The sequence below is a fragment of the Mirounga leonina genome, unplaced genomic scaffold (genome assembly GCF_011800145.1).
Source record: "Mirounga leonina isolate KUSES-001 unplaced genomic scaffold, KU_Mleo_1.0 Mir_154, whole genome shotgun sequence".
NCBI lineage: Eukaryota > Metazoa > Chordata > Mammalia > Carnivora > Phocidae > Mirounga > Mirounga leonina.
Window position 1 is genome coordinate 39214928 of NW_023270389.1, and position 26513 is coordinate 39241440.

Consider the following 26513-nt stretch of genomic DNA (forward strand, 5'->3'; position numbering starts at 1 on the left):
GAGGGTGATATCAAGAATTCCAAGGGTTTAGCTGGCTCTTGCATTTTGAATTGGGATTGGCATTAGAAAAGTGATTTACCCATTTAGAGCGGTGGTACAACTTAGTAGCAGAATAGAAGCTTTAGAGGAAGGGAGACCTGGGATTGCATCATTTTCTGCCACCTCCCTGCTGTGTGACCTTCAGACAATGACCTAGCCTTTCTGAGTCCAACTTTACTCATCTGCATATAGGGACAAATACTACCCTTCCCTTTTCTAAGCTGTATTAATGATGAAATTAAATATCCTGTGTAAAGTGCTTAGACCAGTGCCCAGCACATGAGTGTTTATTAGTAAAGTATTACAGGGTACCTGTTCATTGCCCTGGTCTCCACAAGAGCTATGACCTTTGGTGTTCCCGCCGTTTGCTGTCCCCTGTAGGCACAGAAAGTGATGAGCAGGGGACAGTGCATTTGAGATTTTTCACATTAAAAATTTTGCCTGTTCTACTCTTTTTTCACTCTGGTAGCTTTCTGTGTTGAATTCCAAGTTAAGTACTAACAATCCTATCATGCTTATAGGTTTTGGATGCTGAAATAATGCGACAGTTGTACTGAAATTTTCCTTGTCTGCATTTAGTAAACAGATAGGCTGCTCACAATGAGAGCATATCTGTACCAGAAATGTGACTTAATGGCCCAATCAATGGTAAAATTAATGTCTAGTATCAAAGTGAAAGGAGGCTTTAGGTAAGCTGCTCATCCCTCATCCAGTGCCAGCCCCCTAGCATTGGGGGTAGGCAATAAAATGCCATCAGGTGATAGCCAAGATGAGGGAACGCTTGTCTGGGGACCTCCCTGAGCGTGGGGATCTGTAGTATAGCAGGTTCTCTAAGGAGCTTGGCCTGGCAGGCAAGAATGATGAGGTGGAAAGGGACAGACCCTGCATCCCTCCCTTGTTCATGATATAGACTTCGTCCCAGCAGGGGACGTATTAAGCTCCATTCATGGATGGGATCATGAAATGCCACACAGTAACCGAAATTTGTTTTGTCTGGCCCTAGGAAATGATGCTTCCCTTGCTGCTCCTAAACTGAAGTTGATCTGGGTGGAATTGCTTGCTAAGCTCTAATGCTGGCTTGTGGTGATAGGGATTTTTGTTGTGTTTTTCTAGACTAGTGCCCAATTTTGCAAATCATTTGAGGATGCAAGAGATGCCTAGGAGAATACATCCTTGTATGCTTAACTCATTGTTGCTAATGAGCTAGCCAATCAAGTCTTAAGTGGCTGTGGCCTCACAGAAAACTAATTGCTGATGGATGGCAGCCTACAGATCCATTTTCAGATGTTCATTTTCCACATTTTGGCCTTTTAAAATTCTTGGGTTGGTCGTAGCCATAGTATTACAAGCCTGCTGGGTCCCAGGATTGGCTGAACATTTTGTTAGAAACAAATATTTACGGAGCTAATGCCAGAATATAGAAAGACATGTTAATCTTTCCATTGAGCTTACTACTCATTTAAATGCCCCCAGTTATGGACAGAGATGGATAGAGACCCACAGACATATAAACAAGCATAAGTTGCCCCCTTCCCTCTCTCTTCTCCTTCTTTTTACCTTCCTTCTGTTGGGATGCCCCCAGGTTTGAACAGTGTCTTCTCAGCTTTGAGGCCCCTCCTCCAGATGCAGATGTCACTTGATTTGATTAATATTTTAGGGTGAGAAAATATGTCCTAGGTTGCACAATAAAAATGGGAAGTCAACTCAGGTAGTTAAACAAGCTGGTTACTATTTTACATCGAACTCATTCCGCTAATCTTAGCACGGATCACGCAGATCTGGCTGCTGTCAATTTTGGGGAAGAAATGCTAATAATAATGCTCCATTACCCTTGTTAAAGTGCTTTAAGGTCGTTTTCCTTTCACATCTGTGATCCCATCTGAGTGGTGATTATTCTGAGCCCGGAGAGCAAACAAGTGATTATAGTTTCTATAGTTTAATGATGCTCGTTCAAGTCTGCAACATCCGTGCACCTTGATGGTCCCTCTTGGCAGAACTTTACACTGCAGTCCTGACTGATCGGGTGTCCATTTAGCTCATGGAAGGGAGGCAGGATTGGGACAAAGGAGCCAGAGGAATGTAACTACGACAGGCTTTGTCTTACTCTGAGGATGAAATGAACGTATATGCATGAACACGGCAGCTGCCAGGAAGTTTTCAAGTATGTTCTACTAGCCAGATTCTCCCTCTTCTTGAATTTGGCTTTGCTGCATGGGTACCCATCTGCTGGTAGTAACCAGACTGATAATTGAAGGCAACCTTCCAGCACAGCTTTGCCAGGGCCATCTGTTTTCTAACGGGGCTGTAGGGTTTTGGACGATGGGTCTTAATTGTTTCTTTAAGATTCAAAAATTTCCCCTTCTTCTCATGGGGGGTATTTTTGAAGTGCAGTTTTAAAAAAAGGTAGCCTTATGAAATGTTTTTGCCCTAAGGATGCGAGGAGCTTGGTTCCGTCTGTTTGTAACAATATATGCCAACCCCCGATGGTCCAGAGAGTGGCATAGAATATAGGCCGAGATACTTATCATCTATACAGTCATTGAAGGTTGAAAAACAGATTGAGGAATATAAATAGAGGATTTATTTATTGTGCAAGTCTTATGTGGTTGATAAGCAATAGTGTTTTTATTTTATTTTATTTAAGATTATTTATTTATTTGAGTGAGAGAGAGTGAGCGAGAGAGCACGAGCAAGGGAGGGAGAGAGAGGAGCAGACTTCCCACTGAGCAGAGAGCTCGACGCAGGGCTTGATCCCAGGCCCTTGGGATCATGACCTGAGCTGAAGGTAGACGCTTAACAGACTGAGCCACCCAGGCACCCCAGTAATAGTGTTTTTATTTGGCATATAAATAACCATTGCTTGGTTTTAAGATTCAAAAATAGGCACACCTCCATAGTCATAGAATGGACATGCATATGAGTCTCTGCTACTTTTTTATGTGACTACTTCACCTAATCAGGTACCCAAAGAACCTGTTTTCACTGTGAAATCTCAGATTTCCTCCATATAGAATGAATTTTTCTTTCCATGTATCTGCTCTCTGATTTCCCATAACATACTCCACTTCTCTTTAGTATTTAGCACATCCTGGTATGAACTAAGTGATTAGTATCCAGTCCTCCCCCACTGGAGTGGGAGACCTGCCCTGAGGGCAGGAGACTCTAGTCTTATTTATGTTTGCATCTTTCATAACACCCTTCCCAGCGTCTTGCACACTAGATTTTCTTAATAAAAACTTAATACTCATAAAGACATCCTCATTACAGTAAGCCTTAACATGGTTTTACAATGAAAAGGAAAAAATCTGTCATGTGCATTTTGGTTTATTAGCACATCAGATCTTTGCAAAAATGTGTTTGATCATTCAGGTGTGATTGGACCTTGGAGCCTGTTTCTTTGAGGATCTTGTAAATAGGATTTTCCTTATGAGTTAACTCTTTAACAAGCATAGGGACATCCAGAAATTTCAAAGAAGTCTGTTTCTTGAAGGGAAAAGATGATTGTCCATTTTGGGTTTTGTGCTTTTTAGTTCTATTCATAAAATCATCTGATTGAAGTAAGATGTCTAACTTAAGTGACACTTAAGTGCTCAAAGGGAAAAGTGAGATTCCTCCCCTAGTGAGATACACAAGTAGTCCCATTAGGGACCCTTATAAGGCAGAAATCATAACTAGTTTGAGTGGTTTTGATTATAACCAATTAAATGTGTGCTTTAGGAAGCGAAGAAGGAATACAGTGTTCTGAAGAGTCAGTCTGAGCAACGGGCCAGAGAAGTCTGCCACCTGGAGGAAGAGCTGAGGAAGGCCAAACAGAGTTTGAGTCAGAGCCAGAACGTTGCAGAAGAAATGAGGGGTAAGTAAACTGAGCGTTTGGAGGTATTTTTCTAAGCTGATGTCCCATGAGGGAGGATGGATGGCCTTAGAAACATTTTTCGATTTTCCTATATATCTTCCTAGAAAGATGTCTGCAGTTGATGTGGAGAAAATTTTCTCTCTTCCCTTTTTTAGTTTCAGAGTGATAGTTCGACATTTTTTTTTTATTGGAACACACAGAGTCCCAAACTGCCTTTGAAACCAGAAGGGTAAATATTCTCCACACAAAAGTGAATTGTCAGTGCTGTCTCTCACCCCAGAGTGCTATTCTTTGTGTCTCAAGTGTGTTTGTCCCCCAGACGGTGGAGAAATCCTGTATTGAATGCATGTTTTCCCAGCCGTTAATGACCTTTTTTTTTTTTGAGGACTTACTTGACTGAGTGATTTTCTTTCCTCACTTTCCACACAGACACTGGATTATGCTGCATGCACCACATGAGCCCACCATTTCATGTTTATCTGTATGTACCGTATGTCTTTTATGTACATTAATTTTCTCAGCTGGGGTGTATGTACCTCTAGGACTTCTTTTAACCTGCCCTATGGAATGTGTGCCATACTTCTCTGTGACTCTTTCCTCGTTTAAATTCTGATCTCCCTAAGACGGCTTTCAATTCTTCCATGGCAGGGGGTAAAAATGTCAGTCTTCAGCTTTCTTGAAAGAAAACTGTCAGAAAAGGAAGGGCGAGGGCATTTTTCAGTGTTGGTTGTGTGAGGTCCTCACAAGCGAAGTGGAATGATGGCTTGTAAAGACAGCGCCTCAAGGGCCTTCAACTCTCAGTAGGTAGACTGAGATTAACAGGTTAAAACTAGGAACTGGGGGGCGCCTGGGTGGCTCAGTCGGTTAAACGTCTGCCTTCGGCTCAGGTCATGATTCCAGGGTCCTGGGATCGAGTTCCGGGTTGGGCTCCCTGCTCAGTGGGAGTCTGCTTCTCTCTCTCCTCCCCACTCAAGCTCTCTCTCGCTATCTCTGTCTCTCTCTCTCAAGTAAATAAATAAAATCAAACAAACTAGGAATTGTTTTCCCTGTAGTGTAACAACTGAGTTTATCATACATGCTAGCTTTATCATCTTCTATTGAGATTCTCAACGCTTATTCTCCCCCAACGTATTTGAGGAACATGGAGCCTTCCAATCACTGCTGAATGAAAGCACTGCCATTATTTCCAACTAGGAGGGGCCCGGGGGTAGACATGAGGTGGCAGTGGAGTCTGGAAAATCTTCCATTTGATTCTCCTATTCATAGACACTTACTGTAAGGGGCTGGGATGTGGGTAACATTGTTCCTCGATAGAACCTGTAGCCTGTGAGAGTTACTGATACACAGCATTATTTACTCTTTTGTACTTAAGCCCAATCCTGTAGATTTTTGGCTAACAAGGTGGAATAATTACTCACTTTTCTGGGAAATCAGAATTACTCTGTAGTGAAATAGAATATTACTACCTCAATGCTGCTCTTTTCACAGTTTTCTTTCTCAGAATAAGTATTTATTGCTGTTTTATGTGACAACACTTTTATTAAGTTTAGAAAGAAGATGAACAAATGTCTTATCCTTTTTTTTTTTTTTTTAAAGATTTTATTTATTCGTCAGAGAGCGGGAGAGCATGCACAGAGGCAGGGGGAAGGGTAGAGGGAGAGGGAGAAGCAGGCTTCCCGCGGAGCACGGAGCCTGATGTGGGGCTCTATCCCAGGACCCTGGGATCATGACCTGAGCCGAAGGTAGATGCTTAACCGACTGAGCCACCCAGACGTCCCTCTTATCATCCTTATGAGGACCATTTCCTCATTGTCTGTATGTAAGCTCAGATAATTATCAGGTGATCTACTTTCCAGGAGGTACCCAGGCAATAATGCTGATTGTCCTAGGGCTTGAGAGGCTGTTATGTTTGTTTAGATTTTTTTTTTTAAGTGTTGGAATTCTTGTAGAATAAATATTTATTAAAAACATGACATTACATTAAAAATTTTTTTTTTTAATAGCTAAGAATGCCTCTCAGGAAACCATGTTAAGAGATCTTCAAGAAAAAATCAATCAGCAAGAGAATTCCTTGACTTTAGAAAAACTGAAGCTTGCCTTGGCTGATTTGGAAAAGCAGCGAGATTGCTCTCAAGACCTTTTGAAGAAAAGGGAGCATCACATTGAACAACTGAACGATAAGTTAAGCAAAATAGAGAAAGAGTCCGAAGCTTTACTGATTGCTTTGGAGTTAAAAAAGAAAGAATATGAAGAATTGAAAGAAGAGAAGACTCTGTTTGCTCGTTGGAAAAGTGAAAATGAACAACTTTTAAGTCAGCTGGAATCAGAAAAGGGAAGCTTGCAGAGTAAAATTAATCACTTGGAAACTTGTCTCAAGACACAACAAATAAAAAGTCACGAATACAATGAGAAAGTGAGAACGCTGGAGATGGAAAGTGAAAATCTCAGTGTTGAGATCAGAAACCTTCACAATGTGATAGACAGCAAGACTGTGGAGGTAGAGACACAGAAAGAAGCTTATGCAGACCTGCAGCAGAAAGCCGAGGTCTCAGACGAGAAACACAAGAAGGAAATAGAGAACATGCGCTTGAAGATTTCTGAGCTTACCGGGCAAGTGGAAGATCTCGAACACAAGCTTCAGTTATTGTCAAGTGAAGTCATAGACAAAGACCAGCGTTACCAAGACTTGCAGGCTGAATATGAGAGCTTCCAGGATCTGCTAAAATCCAAAGATTCTTCTCTCGTGACAAATGAGGCTCATCACAGAAGTCTTTTGGCTTTTGAACAGCAGTCTGCAATGAATAATTCCTTTGCAAATATAATTGGAGAACAAGGAAGCATGCCTTCAGAGAGGAGCAAATGCTATCTAGAAGCAGACCCAGGTCCAAAAAGTTCAGCCACCTTACAAAATCGAGTCATGTCTCTTGAGTTTTCATTAGAGTCTCAAAAGCAGATGAACTCAGATCTACAAAAGCAGTGTGAAGAATTGGTGCAAATCAGAGGAGAAATAGAAGAAAATCTCATTAAAGCAGAGCAGATGCATCAAAGTTTTGTGGTTGAAACAAGTCAACGCATTAGTAAGTTACAAGAAGACACTTCTGTTCATCAAAATGCTTTTGCTGAAACTTTAGCTGCCCTGGAGAACAAGGAAAGAGAGTTCCAGCTTTTGAATGAAAAATTAGAAACTGAGCAAGCAGAGATTCAAGAATATAAAAAGAGTAACCATTTACTTCAAGAATCTCTAAAGGAGCTACAACTCTTGTCTGAAACCCTGAGCTCGGAGAAAAAGGAACTGAGTTCCACCATTTCTTTATACAGAAAGGAAATTGAAGATCTGACCCAAGAGAATGAGACTCTTAAGGAAATTAATGCAACCTTAAATCAAGAGAAGATTAACTTAATCCAAAAAAGTGAGAGTTTTTCAAACTGTATAGATGAAAGAGACAAAAGCATTTCAGAGTTATCCAATCAGTATGAGCAAGAAAGACTTATTTTACAACAAAGATGTGAAGAAACAAGATGTGCATTTGAGGATCTTAGTGAAAAATATAAAGCAGCTCAAGAAAAGAACTCTCAATTAGAATGCTTGCTAAATGAGTGCACTAGTGCTTGTGAAAATAGACAAAAGGAATTGGATCATCTAAAGGAAACATTTGCAAGGGAACACCAAGCGTTTGTAACAAAATTAGCCTTAGCTGAAGAAACAAACCAGAATCTAGCACTGGAGTTGGGGGCAGTGCAGCAAGATCTGAGATCGGAGATTGCAGATATCCAAAACAGGTCCGAGAGTGAGGCGGATGGTTTAAAGCAAGAAATCATGACCTTAAAGGAAGAACAAAGTAAGATGCAAAAGGAACTTAATGCCTTAGTACAAGAGAATGAGCACCTGATGACATTAATTGAGATGAAACAAGAGCATGAGATTCTAGAATCAGAGCCAATTAGCGACTCTGTGGTTGGAGAGAGTGAGATAAATAAATGTCATGTTCAACTTCCGATGGATCTTGAAGTTAAAGATCCTTCTCTAGACTGTTATAATGCACAGTTGGTACAATTAGAAGCTAAGATGAGAAATAGGGAATTAAAACTTAAGGAAAGCGAGAAGGAGAAGCAATGCCTACAGCACGAACTACAGACAATTGGAATAGAATTAGAAACTGGAAATTTGCAATGCGATGCCCAGTCACAAGAACTTAGTGGCCCTAAAGACTGTGACGCAGGTACAGAAGAAAAGTATATTTCAGTGCTTCATGAGTTGTCAGCAAGTCAAAATGACAATGCGCATCTGCAGTGCTCTCTCCAAACAGCAATGAGCAAGCTGAGTGAGCTAGAGAAGATGTGTGAGATGCTGCAGGTTGAAAAGCTTGAGCTAATGTCTGAGCTGAATGATTCAAGATCAGAATGTATCACAGCAACTAGTAAAATGGCAGAGGAGATGGAGAAACTAGTAAATGAAGTTAAAATAAACGACGAAAATGGCCTTCTCCAAGGTGAGTTGGTGAAAGAAATGGCGGAAGGTGAATCTGGTGAACGACAAAATGAGCAGAAACGTGTGTCCTTAAATCCTTTGGATGACAGTAATTGCTATGAGCACTTGACATTGTCAAATGAAGTTCAAATGCACTTCGCTGAATTACAGGAGAAATTCTCATCTTTACAGAGCGAACACAAAATTTTACATGATCAGCACTGTCAAGTGAGCTCTAAGATGTCAGAGCTACAGTCTTATGTGGACGCATTAAAGGCTGAAAATTCGATCTTGTCAACAAGTCTGCGAAACTTCCAAGGTGACTTGGTAAAGGAGGAGATGCGGGGACCCGAGGAAGGGCATTTTCTGTCATTATCATTCTCTTGTGTGACTGACAGCCCTAGCCTTACACGTTTGGGAGAATCTTCTTTTTGCAAAGACCTTTTAGACCAGACAGGAGAAACATCACTTTTGAGTAATTTAGATGGGAATATTTCAGCAAACCAGTCTAATATAGAGGAAAGATCTTGCTGCAGTCCGGAGAAGGAGAATCTGACCAAGAAAGAAATTCTGTCTGCCCCAGTGAGGAGCATTGAAGAACTTGAGACTCTCTGTCAGATGTACCTGCAATCCCTCAAAAAGCTAGAAGACAAAATCAAAAGTCAGGAGATTATGAAAAATAAGGAGATTAAAGAGCTCGAGCAGTTATTAACTTCCGAAAGGGAAGAGCTCGACTGTCTCAGGAGGCAGTATATGTCAGAAAATGAACAGTGGCAGCAGAAGCTGACAAGCGTGACCATGGAGATGGAGTCCAAGTTGGCAGCAGAAAAGAAACAGACTGAACACCTGTCGTTTGAACTAGAAGTAGCACGACTCCAGCTACAAGGTCTGGACTTGAGTTCTCGGTCTTTGCACGGCACCGACATAGAAGATGTAAGTACCTGGGATTTACATGCTGTTTCTCCAGTTACATGCCCAGCAGGTGCTCGAGAAATGTTTGTTGACTTGAAATCTACATTAAATCAAACTTAAAATATTTTTAGAGTTCAAGGGTATAAAAACACATATACACACACACACCAAAAGATTTTTGGTTTTTTGTTTTTTTTAAACAAAGCACAACTTTAGAAAAATTAGTAAGCCTGATTGGGGTGGGGGTGGGGGGATGTAAATTTCTATGATGATTCCACTCAAACATTTACATGTAGGAAATTACTAAAGATGTTTTTTAAAGTCTCCTGGAGAAAATTATATTATGGAGTCAGAAGTCATCTTGAGGATATGTATGTGTTTTCACTCTTTGTGAGTGAAATAATAACTGTGGTAATAAACCATAGTTAAATATTAAATTAGAGTATGGAAGGCAATATGATACGAGTTTTAAGTTTTCTTGCCATTTTCAGACTATTTCATTATTAGTTAAAGTCATGAAACTAAATGCAGGAGTTTATTACATATTACTGAGTAATTTTCTTATCAGTTTGCTCTGTTACAAATCTATGGTTTGTTATCAGTCCTTTAAAGAGACATCTCTTATTGGGATATGAAATTGTTAAGTCATAACTTCGCCCTTTCTAGTCTATCAGCTAAACTAGTAATGCTGACCCGTTGACAAGTCTCACTTGATTCCGTCTGTCTGCCTCAGTAAATTAGGGAGGGCAGGTGGTGACATGATGGGTCGTAGTGGTCACAGCAGCAGATCCCCATTTTATAGATGAGAAGAAGGTGAGATCCAGACATGTAATTTATCCAAGAATATGGATAGTTAGTGCTGGCTCTGTGATTAAGTCCTTGGGCTGGGGATCTGGTCATGAAAACTTCTCTCAGTGAAGAATATCGTAAATGCTGAAGATGTAAGCTGAACATTTTATGTGGAATTTGTTAGCCTCTTATTTGATAATCACAAAAAGAAATTTTATATTTAGGCTACCAAGGACATTTCTAGCAAGAAAAAAATATGAAATTTAAATGTTACAATTTAGATGATCAAATAACTGATCTGAAGGGTTTGTCTTCATGATCAATACCTTACCCAGTGCCTTGCCTGTGGAGAACACTTATTGAATGTTTGTTTAATTGTGTTGGGTATTTGGATTGAGAGAGGAGAATGGGGTGGGAAATATGCCATTTGAAGAGATGTGTTTAGCAGAGGCAAGAAGCCAGTTTCTATAAAGTAATAATTAAGCCTATTTATTCTATTTTGATTCCTCTTGAAAAGTAAAATGAATTCTCATTGTATATTACAACTACAGGCTCTTCGGGGTGGAAACAATAGCTGTGATGTAAAAGAATCAGAAGAATATACTTTGGAAACGCAAGAGAGAACACCAAAGCGTGACATTCATCAGATTTGTGAAGAAGGTGTTCAGCAGGACCTCAATCTAGAGACAGAAAAAATAACCAAGACCAGTCCAGTCAGATTCACACGAGAATGGTCTAGGGAACAGTCCCCAGAAGCCAGTTATGAGACTCCAGCTGAAGACAGAACCCAGGGCTGTTTAGAACGCATTTCTGAATTGTCACTTTCTGGTCCTAATGCTCTGGTACCTATGGATTTTCTGGAGACTCAGGTCACCATTCAGAATCTTCAACTGCAGGTAAACGAGTCATCAAATGAGAATTTGAGGTTACTTCATGTCATAGAGGAACGTGACAAAAAAGTTGAAAGTTTACTAAGTGAAATAAAAGAGTTAGACTCAAAACTCAATTTACAGGAAGCACAAGTAACCACCAAGATGGAAGCATGTATAGAGTTAGAAAAAATAGTTGAGGAACTCAAGAAAGAAAAATCAAACTTAAGTGAAAGATTGGAATCCTTTTCTTGTGACAACCAGGAATTACACCAGAGAACAGAAAGTTTAGAAGGTCTCAATTCTAATTTAGAAATAGGTGCAGATAAATTGTCACATGCAGTTATTGAAGATAATGTGGCTGAGGTGAACGACAACTGGAGAGAGCGATTTCTTGATGTGGAAAATGAGCTAAAGAGGATAAAGTCTGAGAAAGGTAGCATCGAGCATCACGCCCTCTCTGTGGAAGCTGACTTAGTGACAGTTCAGACAGAGAAGCTATATTTAGAAAAAGACAATGAAAATAAGCAGAAAGTTATAACCCGCCTCGAAGAAGAACTCTCTGTGGTCACCAGTGAGAGAAACCAGCTTCATGGAGAATTAGATACTTTGTCAAAAGAAAATAAAGAACTAGATCTGATGTCTGAGAAGATGAAGCAGAAAATACGTGAGCTTGAATCTCATCAAGGTGAATGTCTCCATCACATTGATATGGCTGGAGCAGAGGTAAAGGACAAAACACAGCTTGTTCAGACGTTGTCCTCTGACGTAACTGAGCTTTTGGAAGAGAACACTTGTCTCCAGGAGAAGCTGCAGAGTTTGGAAAAGGACTCACAGGCCCTGTCTTTGGTAAAAAGTGAGTTGGAAATCCAAATCGGACAACTGAATAAAGAGAAAGAATCACTTGCAAGGGAATCTGAAAGCCTGCAGACCAGACTGCATGAATCGGAACACGAAAAGCTGACCATCGCCAAGGCCTTGGAGGATGCGCTGATGGAGAAGGGTGAGGTTGCAGTGAGGCTGAGCTCAACGCAGGAGGAAGTGCACCAGCTAAGAAAAGGCATTGAGAAGCTGAGGGTCCGCATTCAGGCTGATGACAAGAAGCAGCTGCATGTTTTAGAGAAACTGAGAGCGAGCGAGCGTAAGATTGATTCGCTTCAGGATAAAGTCGAGAACCTTGAAAGAGAACTGCAGATGTCAGAGGAAAACCAAGAGCTGGTGATTCTTGATGCTGAGAATTCCAAAGCAGAGGTGGAGACCCTAAAAACACAAATGGAATTGATGACCAAAAACCTGAAAGATTTAGAATTAGACCTTGGCACAGTAAGGTTCGAAAAAGAAAATCTCATAAAACAACTACAAGAAAAACAAGGTCAAGTGTCTGAATTAGACACATTACTCTCTTCATTGAAAGGTCAGTTAGAAGAAGAGGAGAAAGAAAAAATAAAGATGAGAGAAGAATCCAAAGCTGCATTGGAGATGCTCCAAACACAACTGAAAGAGCTAATTGAGGAAGTAATAGCCTTGTGTCGTGACCAAGAAATCCAGAAGGTCGAAGAACAGAGTATAGACTCCTCGGTGCAGGAAATACATCAGCTGAGGAACAGCATTGAACAGCTGAAAGTCCGCCTGGAAGCTGATGAAAAGGAGCAGCTCCAGGTCTTGGGAACACTGAGGGAAAGTGAACAGCACGCCGACTTGCTTAAGGATAGAGTAGAGAACCTTGAAAGAGAACTAGAGATATCCGGGAAAAACCAAGAGTGCGTGATCCTTGAGGCTGAGAATTCCAAAGCAGAGGTGGGGACTCTAAAAGCAAAAGTAGAGGAGATGGCCCAAAACCTGAAAGATTTGGAATTAGATCTTGTCCATATAAGGTCAGAAAAAGAAAATGTGATAAAAGAATTACGGAAGGAGCAAGGGCGAGTATCTGAATTAGAAGTATTAAATTCTTCCTTTGAAAATCTATTGCAAGAAAAAGAGCAAGAAAATGTACAGATGAGAGAAGAATCTAAAACAGCAGTGGAGATGCTTCAAACGCAAATAAAGGAGCTAAATGAGAAAGTGGCGGCCTTGTGTCATGACCAAGACACCTGGAAGGCCGAAGCACAGAATCTGCGCAGTCAAGTAGATGCTCTTGAACACGAGAAGGCTCAGGTACTACGAGGCCTTGACGAGGTCAAGAATAATTACCTTAATGTGCAGGCTTCTGCAAATGGCCTCCTTCAACAAGTAGAAGATTGCAAACAGAAGCTAGAGGAGAAGGAGGAAGAAATCAGCATACTGAAAAATCAAATTCAAGACCAAGAGCTGCTCACCTCTAAACTGTCCCAGGTGGAAGGAGAACAGCAGCTTTGGAAGAAGCAAAAAGTGGAACTGGATAATCTGCTGATGGAATTGGAGCAGAAGATCCAAGCGCTGCGATCCAAAAATGACACTTTGCGGGACACCTTAGAAGCACTACAGAAATCTCACAAGGATCTGGAGAAAGAGCTTGAAATGACAAAAATGGAAAACGTGTCCTTTGTTGAAAAAGTAAGTGGCCTAAGCTATGTACGTTTGAATATGTAGTCATGAGGGAGGGAAACCACTGTGTGAATCAGATTTCCTTCTGGACAGTGTCTGCCGTATGGGACCAAACTCTGTAAAGGTTTTAAGTTTGTGGGACCTTGAACTTTGGGGGCGTTGAATTGGCTCCAGCAGCAGTGACTCTTTGCTTTGGCACACATTTACATGGGACACTTCTATGGATTAGCCCAGGTTTTCATTGTGGCACCTGGGCATGGGAGAAGCTTTGGGTTAGGCATAGTTCCTGGTTCTAATTATAGTTTTCTTTTTTATAGTACATTAGAGTCCTAGCTTTCCAGTACTCAGCTGGGAACTCCTGTCAAGGAGACTGTAACAGTTACTAGTGAGGATCAGGCCGGAGCCCCAGTGCCCCTGCCCTGCCTTTTTGCCTTTAGGAGAAAGTACTATCAAAGGGGCTGATATAACAGTAACCAACAGAACCCTCATGCCTCCCAGGACATGTCTCGGGGATTTTGTGCTTTCAGCCCCTCTTATACCTTCTCTTTGTGCAACCTCCTGTTTGGTTAGCTGGTGGTTAAAGGGGAAAATCTGCCATCAGGGGGCTCAGTTAGTAATGAAAAATTTTTGCCCTGTAGGCTTATATACTGATCTAGGAAAATGATTGCTTCAAATTTAATATTTGCCCAGTAAAAACTGAAAGAAAAAGGAGTGTCCAGAAAATGGGATCAATCATAACCCTATAATATTTTCCAGGAATTTCAAGTTTTGACACAATTTGCAAGAGATGGCAGTTATGATAGAGATCATTTGGCAAATTCTTCCAGGCTCTTTCAACGTTAGGGGCAAATGCCAACAATAGGGCTTTAACTGGTTTTAACTAATCCTACGCATGTTTCTTGCAGATTAGTATGGCATTGGGGGATTAGTAGAGATCCCAGAACTGATAAAAAATAAGGCGCTACCTCATACAATGGTTTCTAATGTTTATGTTTAATACAAATTAATACCTTTATGAAGGATTTTAAGACTTAGTAATATTAGCTCTCCTTGTCATTGCTTTCCTTATTGCTGTCTTCTTTTATTAAATCTTGGCTGAGAAGAAAAGGTAAGCTTGCCAGTAGGTTTTGAGGATAGTAGTTGAGCGGATTAGTAAAGGGAGGATTAGCCCGGTTCCATTTTATTACTGAAGGTGAAAGGAAATGTTATGAGTGTGTTGTATCAGAGTGATTAATTTGCACAAAACAGGCAACCCAAAGCAGATCCTAACAAAAGATGAAATTTCAGGTAAACGCAATGACTGGGAAGGAAACCGAGCTGCAGAGGGAAGTGCACAAGATGGCACAGAAAACAACAGAGCTGAAAGAAGAACTTATTGGGGAGAAAAATAGGCTAACTGAAGAATTAAATATAATGTCGGAGGAAATAAAGAGCAGCAAGGTAAGTTTCTCTGTGACGTGCTCATGATGCTCTGATAATGCAGTGCACACCCTCTCCCTGTTTGTTTTTTCTAAGACCTGGAATGTACCAGACTTTTTTTAGCTTTTGAAAAAAATAGCCCCACACTTCAGTCACAATGAGACTTGCACTCATCTTCACCTTCCAACCCTGTCGAGAGCCCAGAAGAAGCCCCAAGCGGCTTCGGCACACGTGAAAATTCCTGTCATGGAGCCCAAATATTTTACATGAAAGGCGAGCCTGGTACTACATTAACTCGCATCAGAAATAGATTTCCTGCAGCTTTCAACAGGTTTATCGGCTTTTCTAGCCTGCCTCAGATGGGGAGCCAGAACGTTGCCAGAGACAGATGCCCTGATCTTGCTAAGAACTGCAAAGTCAGGGGAAGTCACAGAGAAGTGTAAAGTTGGAACAGTCTTGGGATGTTATTTTAGGGCAGGGTTCCTGTGGCAGATCTGTAGCATCTGGGCCACCCCTCCCCACCGCTGTTTGCAGAGCAGACATTGCTGATTCATGCCCTCCCCTCCTCCTGAAACTCTTCACACAGAGTCCCATGGAGCAGCTACCATGCACACAGAGCTGGCAAGTTCAATGAAACCTGTTTGCCAAACCTGGTTAAACGGTGAACACTCGCATATCCATGATGTCCTCGTGCACATTCATCCCTGGGAGGTACTTAGCAAAGGGTAATGAGACAGAGTTGTGATTGCGACCCAGAGCAGTCACAAAGAGTTGACATGCTATTGGTCAGGGCCTGTGTAAGGAGTTGGGGAAATGTGTCCTTTAAATGCAGTATTTAATCTAATGAAAATCGAAAAGGTTTGGCATCTCATCTCAGCAACTGACTCATGGAATTTTCTGGCAATGCTGCGTGGAAGGAGTTTGTACGAATGATATTTGAGTACTGCACCTGCTGGAATTTCCTTTGGTACTGAGCAGCTTGGGAGTATCCCAACTCGAATCTGGTTTACAGGCACTACTTTAGAAGGCAAAGCGAGGTGTTTAGCCTCCAGTCCATAGTGCTGTGCTGTGGTTTCTGCACTCAGAGAGCTTACGGTCTAGACACACGATAAGTCATTAAATAGGAGCTATAGAAGATAAGCATAAGCTCGCAAGTGCTATAAATCAATCAAACAACATTCTTTACGGCAGACTAATTGGGAAGTGGGATGTGTGGGGAACCTAAGTTAGGTAGGGAGGTCAGAGAATGTCACCTGCAGGATGAGGGCTCAGCCGTGTGAGAAACAGTGCAGAGGAAGGAAGTTTCTAGGTCTAGAGAGCAGTGTGGCAACATCTCTGAGATTGGAAAAATCTTAGTTTTTTTTTTTTAGAAATTGAAAGGAAGCCATTATGAGCTAGAAAATGATACGAAAAGAGATTAGAGAGAATTAGAATAAAATCTAAAGGGATGCCAAATACATGAGGCTGGAGTTTAAAGGGAAGGTTTAGGGTGGCTAGTTTGGAATCTAGGTAGTATTCACAAATTGGGGGAATGGTAGAAGATACAGTTGGAGAAGAGAAGGTGGTTCGGTGCAGAGACCTCCGCATGCAAGAGAAGATGGAGGAGGAGGAGCCAGCAGAGAGAACAGGAAGGTGTGATGAGGTGAGCAAGGAGTGGAGGGTCTCAGGGAGGGAAGAGCGGTCAGCAGCACCACATACTACCTAGAGCTTGGACGGGCTGAAGAATGCTCCTTGGATTTGCAATGGGGAGTTTGCTGAGACCATGGAAAGCGATTTGAGGAGGAGGTGGGCTAAAACCAGGTTGTAGGGCTTGAGTCCGTGGAGATGAGGAAGTCAACGCAGCGTGTATAGAAACACATAGAAGCAGTCATTTGGGATCAGGCCCGGAGAACACAGGGGCCTTCGGAGCTGGAGTTCTGCCTGTCTCACACAGTGAAGGGAGAGAGGGACAAAAGAGGTGAGGGCATTTGGAAGGAAATTCTCCCAGTGATAGAACATGTAATCAAAGCTGGTCAAGGAAGAAAACGTAAGTCTGGAGGGGCTTGAGTGTGACGGTGGGGATGGTGCGGGTACTGTTGATGATGTCAAGGAATTTCTGCAGTGCAAGCACTTCAGTAAAGGAGCCTGGAAGCCTAGGAGGGCACGGTCCAGACTGGTTCAGCTAAAGCTGGGTTCTTAGAGAGTCTGTGGTCCTAGTGGATGTGACCTTGGGGGTGGTTGGGCTGGAGTAAAAGAACTTGTCATTGGAGGTGAAGTCAGTTTCAAGTGAGCACATCACTAAGGGTTATAGCACTATTCTATGTAGATTTTTTCTTATCTGTAAATTCTTTTTCTTTTTTTTCGTTTCAGTACTCAGTATTTCCTAAAGCTATATATCCAGGTTCCTAATTATTTTCCCATGATTTTTTTACTTTTCTCATTAGGGTCAACTGAAGGAACTCATGCTAGAAAATAGTGAATTGAAGAAGAATTTGGATTGCGTACAGAAGAACCAGATGGAAAAGGAAGAGAAAGCGCGAGAAGAAATAGCTGAGTATCAGCTACAGCTGCAGGAAGCTGAAAGGAAACACCAGGCTCTGCTTCTGGATACAAACAAACAGGTAAAAACTTGGGGTTTGGTCCCTGGAGGAGCCGGAGAGTGGTGTGTGGACCATGGTAATGAGGCATTTTTTACAAGAAGGTCAGTGTTCTGCATTATTGCATAATACAGTCTTCTGAAGGGTCCCATCATATTACCTGCAGGGTCTTCCACAGTTACCTCACAGGTCTTATTTTAGGACGTGAGCTTTTAAAATATATTTCCTTCCATCTTGGAATAGATTAATAGCAGAGTCCCAAGGATTATTTGAAATGGTCCTTGGGACAGCCGTTTTCGTTATTGTTTGTTTTCCTTGAAATTTTTTTAGCTGAGCCTCCTGACTAAAGTAACGTTTTTCCATCTTAGCATGAAATGGAAATCCAGACATACCGAGACAAACTGTCTTCTCAGGAAGAATGTCTCAGCTCGCGGAAGGTGGAGGTAGATGTCTTAAAGTCCAGTAAAGAAGAACTCAGTAATTCTTTGAAAGCTACCACTCAGATTTTAGAAGAACTGAAGAAGACCGAGGTACGTTCCTTTTGCATGACTTCATGACTTAGAATGATTCATACAGGTAATGGTGGTTTTCATCACATGGAATGAATGCTTTCATTTTAATTGTTATGGCTTTTTTTTTTTCGGTAGTCAAAAATAAAAGCATCAGTTCTCTGCTGAGTTATTTCTTAAAAATCAGTGGATGATCTGTGGTCTCACAGCTTATGCATTGTTCAGTGAATCCTCTCAAATTAGAGGATGGTAAGAGACTTTCTCGAGATGGATATGAAGATCCAGGTGATAGCAGATTAGGGCAGGCCTCTCCAGCTGTAGATAATAATTTCGTGGGTAATTCCAAAGTCTTGTTTGATGGGTCTCCAAGTTCACTGCTGTCACCAAACCCAGTTTTCCCATGGCTCATGGGGAGATCAAGAAACACTTGGTCATGCACACATATATGTACGCTCTCCTCTTCCTCTCCATGCAAGGGTCATAAAACTTTCTCCTTTACAAAAAAAAGGTGAACTGTAGTCTTGGGATTGTTCCCCCAATTATAGGTGGTGCTACAGTAATTCTACTTCTTAGAAAGAGAGGCTTTTTGATTCCTACAGATATTTTTCATAAGATGAATACCATCTAGGATATATAATAAAGAACCTGGAAGAGAAATATCTACAAAGGTCTTTACTTCAAGGTGATTTAAATTGCAAAAATTATGATATCGTGTATCTCATACATTGAAACAAAAGTAGGGGTAAACTTCTTATGTCTGTAGCTCTTAAATAATTCTCAAGGTGAAGGAAATATACCAATAAAATACAAACTAAGAAAAGTCAAGATAACATTCATGATCACTAATGTTCTGCTGCTACAAAATGAGACATGTTAGGTTTCATAACAGAAAGAAGAGCTTCAGGTTTACTTTTTTATTTGCTCACTTTCTGCCTTTAAAAAAAATTGAGGTAAAATTGGTAATAAAATGATACTTTAGTTTCAGGTATGCTTTCTGCTCATCTAATTGTTGACAGTTCTATCCTGGGGAATGTCTGTATTCACACATACTGTGTACAAAATAGCTCGTTGTTAGTTGAGCCCACTCAGATTGCAGAAATCTACTTGCAACATGAATGTGATGCTCAGGTTCTTTGTTTTTTTTAAATAGTTTGGTCCGCCTTTGTATGGTCATGATCTCTTATGGGAAACTCTTGGAGCTAGCTTGTTTTAGAAGTCTGCATTTTTTAGATATTACATAATACGATGCATGTGCCATATATTACATAATATCCCAGCAAGGTATGGGGTAATACTTCATAATCAAATTCATATTTCTGCAACAAAATGTATGACTATTCTCACAAGGTGGGATAAATAAAGACTGTATATAAATACTTCTGTATCTGGTTCAGGTCAGGCTTTTCCTCTAAATCATTGTCTGAGCTTTTTCTTGGAATTTGCAGATGTAGTTAAGGAATCCTGAACTTGTACTCCTGAGAAGTGTATGATGCTATCATTCTCCCACCATTCTGTTCGCTTTCTATTTGCGCAACTGTAGAATTTAAGTTTGTATTGTGAGCCATAATATTATTTGGCCTTCACTTGGTGTCACCAACACAGATGCCATCTTGGATGTTGAAATTGTGCAAAGGCACGGACTACAAATGGAAACACAATTCTATCATCAAGAAGTTTTTTTTTTTTAAGATTTATTTATTTATTTGACAGAGAGAGTGAGCACACAGAGGGGAAGGGCAGAGGGAGAGGGACAGAGAATTTCCAACAGACCCTGCGTTGAGCAGGGAGCTTAACACAGGGCTCGATCTCACGACCCGGAGATAAGGACCTGAACCAAAACCAAGAGTCAGATGCTCAACTGACTGCACCACCTAGGCACCCCTATCATCAAGAAGTTTTGACCCACCAAAAATATGCCCATGTATCTCCCACCTTAACCCCCCAGGTGTGATTCCCATTGGACAAACCCAGACATGGCGGGCTCCTTAACAGAACACTGTCTTAGGAACCAAGATTTATGCTTGCCGATAAAACCACAGTGTCTACTGGGGAGACCTAGGAAACCGGATAGAGAAGATGAATTGTTTTATTTTGAACATCATAATTCTTAAATTTATAATATATGATTCTTAATTATATCCATGATTATTTTCCCATATGCTCATAAAAAGAAATTCAAGATTTTAAATTCAAGGTTTTGTTTCATAGGCGCACAGTGTAAAATACACAAATCAGTTGAAGAAGGAAAATGAGCGTGCCCAGGGGAAAATAAAATTGTTGATCAAATCCTGTAAACAGCTGGAAGAGGAAAAGGAGATGTTGCAGAAAGAGCTATCTCACCTTGAAGCTTCACAAGAGAAACAGAAGACAGGTAGGCATTAATTGGGCACATCCATGAGCCAAAACTCCTTTCCACTAGTGAAACCATACACGTATGGGGGTGTGTAGGCACAGAAATGTTTTTAGTGCTGTGTTTTTTTGTTTTGTTTTGTCTTATTTTTTTTTTTAGTTTTAGTTTTTTTTCTTATGTTCAATTAGCCAACATCTATAGCACATCATTAGTTTTTGATGTAGTGTCCAACAATTCATTAGTTGTGTGTAATACCCAGTGCTCATCACAACTAGTGCGGTGTTCTGTTACTGCATGTCGACTTCAGCAGTTATCCATTTTCCAGTTTCTAAATTTTGTGCTCAGCTTGGGGTCATAGGATTAGTAGGATTCAGAATGAAGTCTGCAGTTTGAAATAGAATCATTGCATCTTCTGTTCTATAAAACATACAAAAAACTGGCAGCACTTTTTGCTAATGAGCTGTTCCAAGAAGGGTTTTTCATGTGGATGTCCATTTAAGCAGTCCCTATGTCAAAGGCAGATTGCCATTCTGAGCTGGCATTGGTCATTTATCAACCCCTGATTCTGGTTGTCCTTGGCCCATCCTTGTGGGTCCACTAAGTGGAAGGCTTAGGGGCTGTATGTTTGGGTGTGGAGGTAAAATAAAAAAGAAATGGCAACTGTCCTTGTCACTTTTTTCCACTTATGTCTGCGGAGTAGAATGCTCTCATTGTGTGGAAACGTGGTGGCAAGCGTAGTATGAAGGGCTCTTCTGGAGCACAGCTTCAGACGGTGGGTCAGTGATCTTCCCTGCTGAGACGAGGACTTGGAGTATATTGTGGATCCAGGGAGCTTTTCCAATGGATTTGGTGCCAACCATGACAGCTACAAGTTGACCAGGACTCCCACCTTTGAAGCATCCCCCAAGCACTTGTCCATCTGATCCTCCATTGTTTAAAAATGGTTTTTAGAGCTCTTTTCGACTTGTCTTGTCACTAGCCCTCTTCTGTTTCCCAAAGCTATTCCAACAGACTTCATATTATTTACCAACTTTTATTGTTCACTCACTTATGCTGGAAAGAATGGACAGGGGAAAATTGGGGATGTGATCGATCAATTCATCTGATCTTATATGAAGTGCAAGGAAGGATGGGTTGGCTGGAATACAAGTTTGAGATTTTGATGGATTTTATTTAAGCTATCTTAATGAAAGTCACTTAATCTACTAGAATATGTACCTTGATATGGTCCCTCCCAAACAGGAGTTGTTTGATCTATAAGAACACACATTAGATATATCTCCCCCACTTCTCTTAAGCGAAAATCAAAAAACAAATCTAAGGTTATCTACTTTATGAAGTCCAGTGTTGATTACAGAAGTGTCAAGTGATGTACAATGTGTCACTTTATTTTTGACAGGTACCGTTGTGGATTCTAATGTAGAAGAATTAATGGCTGAGATAAAAGAACTGAAAGAAACTCTTGAAGAGAAAAACAAGGAGGCTGATGAATATCTGGACAAGTACTGTTCCCTGCTCATAAGCCATGAGAAGTTAGAGAAAGCCAAAGAGATGTTGGAGACACAAGTTGCTCGTCTGAGTTCACGGTCTAAACTTAATCTCCAGAATTCTCCTTTGCTAAATTCAGTTGTTCCAGAAGCCTCTCCAGCCCCTTCTGCTACTGAAAAGAAGTTGTCATCCAGCCAAAATAAAGCTTCGGGCAAAAGGCAAAGGTCCACTGGGATTCGGGAAGATGGGGGAGGCACAGCGCCTTCTACCCCAGAGACATTTTCTAAAAAGAGTAGGAAAGCAGTCAAAAGTGGTATTCACCCCACAGAGGATGCCAGAGACACTGAGTTTGAGCCAGAAGGCCTTCCAGAAGTTGTAAAGAAAGGTAGGCATAATTTAAAAGCAAAATTATTTGTGTTCTTTTGCAATTCCCTGTAAAAATCCACATATAAAAAAGACAGAAGCATTTATGTTTTAGATTATTGTGCAACGGTGCTAAGTGACCTTCAGAAACAACAGTCCACCTTTAAATTGGTAAGGTATATTTTCCTTTCTGCATGAGATAAGGACTAGGATCTAATTACTCATGTTTACAGCACAAAACGTGCCAGTAGATTTCAAAAATGACTATTCAAAACCTGTTTGGAATTTGATGTTTCTGTGCTGAAAAATCCCCAAATTGAGGACACTTTTCAAGCTTTTTCACCTTTAGTCCATGTCTCATCCAGGTAGGAGGTGAGGTGGGGGGGTGGGCCCCCTTGGCTGGAGCCACTTAACACTTTTTGTTTTTTTTTAAATTTAAACCCAGTGATTGATCCTTAAAGTGTGGCCCAGGGACCCGGGCCAGTCTAAGAACATGCATCTCCTGTCATGTCCACTCCCTCTGTGGAGGGAGACCAAGTGAACACACAGTGCAATCCCTCTTTTACGGGGTCGGCTGTCTCCTCCCACCTAGTCTCTGCCTGAGTAGCAGGGGATGTTACCATTTTACCTTTTCTCGTTTTAAACAAGAGCTGGCTTCCCCCCCGCCTTTTTCCATTTGATCCTCCTTTTTCTCTCCAATCCGAATTTTATGGGAAGGCTTGCTGGTATGTTCATCAGATCTTAGAAAAATGAGAGTTAAGACATCTAATTAGAAGAAGAAGAAGAAGTGGGGAAAAAATTTTTCTATTTAATGTTATTTTCCCTTTTTCCATTGTGTTTTCTTGTGTGTCTGGTAAGAGAAAACCCACTAGTTTCTTGTTTGATTTGGCAACTGTGAAGTTAATCGCTTGTCCGCTGTGGCTAGCAGGAAGTGTTTCTGGAGTTCCTTTTATACTGGTGAGAACTCTAGCTGGTACATGCTGTTTCCATTATAGATTCAGTTGGCCCTAGCAATGTTGACAGCCAGCGTTTTTTTTGCCCTTAGGGTTTGCTGATATCCCAACAGGAAAGACAAGCCCGTACATCCTGCGGAGAACAACCATGCCGACTAGGACCAGCCCCCGCCTGGCTGCGCAGAAGTTAGCACCGTCCCCACTAAGTCTCAACAAAGAAAATCATGCTGAGGCCTCCCAACCAATAACTGGCGGCAGCAGATCACAGAAGGTAACCCCTAGGAACCTTGTATCTGTGGTCCCAAAGCCAGGAAATCCCGGTGTTGTCAGGCAAGGGTCTGACGCTGACTCAGGAGCTCTAAAGTCTGACCTTCTCCGTGCAGTGTAAGGAAGCCAGTCCTGAGGACAGTAGTAAGCAGACCCGAGGATAAACATGACATTATCCTGCAGCTACAGTCTCCTCCTTGATCCAACAGGCCACTTAGAGTTTGATGGAAAGGGTTAAATGAGGAGAAATCATGGATCGGGACTCAAAGGGTTTGTAAGCACGTGTTAAGCCGTACATTGAAGGAATTGAAGAGGTCGTCTTTCTTTTGGCCACAGGCATTGCTCATTGCTTGTTTCATGCTTTTTCCTCTAATGCACTGGCCCCCCAGCTGCCAATTATTTTTTTTTCCCTATCTTTTATACTCCTTTACTTTATAAAAAGCAAATATTTCAGTAGACATCTAAAGAAAGGAGCTCTGTTGACACATTTCTCTACTTTGTTGATGGCAGAGTTATGATCTCAGTGACCTCTATGCACCTTGCAAACGGCCCAGTAAATGTTGTTTAAAGCATCGAGAATATTTGCTTTGCAGATCTTTGTTCATTATGCCATAAGATATACTAGCATTATGTATGCAAAGTATATGCATTTCATTGTACTCATGGTAGATAGTATTATAGAAGAAAGAAGAAAGTAAGGTTCATAAAGATCTAACTTAATCTGCCCAGAGTTAACACTCACTGTCTCTCACTTCCACGGTCTTATTCTTCTTCCCAGTGTTTCTCAAACAGGGGGTCACAGGAACATTGTTGGAAGTTGCTGGAATAGCTCCAAGAATTCTAAAAGTTTTGTGATTTTACTTTGATTGCTTACTTGTTAGTTTGAGTAACTATGGAATGTGAGTAGCTGACCCAGCAGACAAAGCCTTAAAAGTGTAGTAAGCCCTACTTGTGTAATGTAGTAAGTGTAATAAGTGAGTCTTTAAGTGAATGGGCATGGTCCTCAGTAAGATTTTAGATACCAAAATAACAAAGACATTGGGGATTAGCTGCATCAAAGCAAGAACATATTTGTAAATGTTTGTTATGTTGATGTGTAAGAGCTATAAGCATTAAGGAATGTATACCTAGTCTTAAGTTTTTTCAAAACTTACATTATAATAAAATTTTTATTAATTCAGGGGTGAGGAAGAAGGGTCTGAGGTTCTCTTTCACTTATTAAAACGGGCCCATCCATTACTTGTATTAGAAATATTGACCATTTTGTGCAAATCCTCCCTCCCCATCCCCCTATCCGAAACCCCACTTTTCTTTCTTTCTTTTTCTCCTTCACATTTGGATCTATCTTCTGAATGCTGGTAACAACAAAACACTGGAGAGTGTGCTGGAGTAGGTCTTGACTTTCCAGTGACCCTAAGAACAGCTTCTTTTCCATAAAGCAACCAGTGTCCCTAAAGAGGGAAGCTTGCAAGCTTGACCAAGCTTTCCACCACCAGCCAAGTCCTGACCTGCTCATCAGGTTTAGGTTCTGGTGTAGGCCACGCCACTTCCTTAGATGGTGGCTGAGTGGGAGCCACTCCTCCTCGCTCCTCCATACAAGCTAATACCCATTCCTGCTTGTCTCATACTTTCTGGGATCAAATGAAATATTTGTTTGGCTCTCTTAAAACAGAAAATCTTAACACGTACATAGGACTCTGTACTTCGATCTTTTATGGTGGCTCACTTTATTGTGACTCCTTGCTTAGATATCTGTCTTCTGAGCTGCAGTATGAGGACTGCGAGGCTCCTGACTATGATTCTGGTTTCCCTGTGTCTTCTTCGTGTCTAATAACCGTGTCTGGCAGTCAGCAGCTTATTTGTTGAATGACTGGAGCTGCTAATGTTGTCCTAAAGTGATTACGATAATAGATGTTTAAAGGTATGTTAGGAAATCCTGTCGTGAAATCACCACATGGGTCATTTTTCTTCTTCTTTTATGAGGACTCTATGGAAAGGCAGTTTTCATGTGGTGTTCAGACTTCTTATCCAGGAACAGAGCTTTGCACACTAGGGGGCCTGCTTTCCACGCTGCTGTGGAGCCTGTTCAATGCCGCGTAGTCACCATGGTTTCCTGCAAATCTGTGTTCAGTGCATTGGCACCAGGCTGCAGTCAGCACCAGCGCTTATGAGTTGTGAAGCGGTTTTGTGCACTCGTGCAAATGAGCGGGGGCTGGTTCCTCTTGAGAGGAGGTCAGCGGAGACTTCATGGTTAGATGCAAACTCTTCAAAATCCAGCCTGTTGATTTTTTAATTTAATTCAGCCTTTTCTGAGTCACCTTATAAAAAAATGCTTGCCTCATCGGTTAAGCAAATTTCATCATTCAGGTTGAAAAATAGAGAGCCAAGGTATCTTTTCCGAAAGCAGTTGCTTAGAAACTCGGGATGATGAGCCCTCGCCTGAAGTGCCTGGCCGAGGTCTGAGAGAAAGATTTCCCTAGGTCATTTAGCAGGACCTTTAGTGACATCTGTCTAGTTCAAGGGGGGAGATGCAAAGTAGGTGAGGATCATTCTCTGTGATGTCTCTGGGATGAGTAAGCCCAGGAGCTCCTCGTTTGCTGGGGACAAGCGAGTTGTGATTGTAGACTTGATCTGAACCTGGGGTTGGCGGTCAGGGCCAGAGGGCCTGCCACGAAATTTTAGGGGATGATGGTGATGCTGTCACCACAGTGTCAGTCAGCAGGCTAGTGGGGCCTTGTGTTTCTCACTGTGAATGAGGTTCATTTTCACTGGGCCATCCATGTGCTTGTCCTCTGGCCTCTGCGGCGGATGCAGACATAGTTTGTAAGACAGTCAGGGTAGGGGCCTGATGTGGGGCTCAATCCCAAGACCCGGGATCATGACCTAAGCCGAAGGCAGCGGCTTAACTGACTGAGCCACGCAGGCGCCCCTACACTTATTAATAGTTGAAATACTTGGTGAATTGGACCTCATCTACTTATAGAGAAAAGTCTGAGGCCAACTGACCAACATGAGGATCAAATTCACAGTTTAAACTGATCACGGACTATAACTCCCTCAGTTCAGTGTCAGAGAAATGGGGTCTAGAGGGGGAAGCCAATGGGTGGGCTTTGGCTATTGGGATTAAGAAAGAGT

At 41.5% G+C, this 26513-nt stretch overlaps 1 protein-coding gene across 1 annotated transcript in view; it reads left to right on the forward strand.

Moving 5' to 3' along the window:
- Window positions 1–26513, forward strand: part of CENPF (centromere protein F) — a 57226-nt gene that overhangs the window by 27821 nt on the left and 2892 nt on the right. Inside the window, exons 11-19 of the mRNA XM_035010550.1 lie at window positions 3757–3892; window positions 5896–9293; window positions 10613–13462; window positions 14741–14893; window positions 17296–17472; window positions 17817–17978; window positions 20166–20328; window positions 21707–22180; window positions 23204–23382. Of these exons, the coding sequence (XP_034866441.1) occupies window positions 3757–3892; window positions 5896–9293; window positions 10613–13462; window positions 14741–14893; window positions 17296–17472; window positions 17817–17978; window positions 20166–20328; window positions 21707–22180; window positions 23204–23382 (7692 nt within the window). The remainder of the gene's footprint in view (window positions 1–3756; window positions 3893–5895; window positions 9294–10612; window positions 13463–14740; window positions 14894–17295; window positions 17473–17816; window positions 17979–20165; window positions 20329–21706; window positions 22181–23203; window positions 23383–26513) is intronic.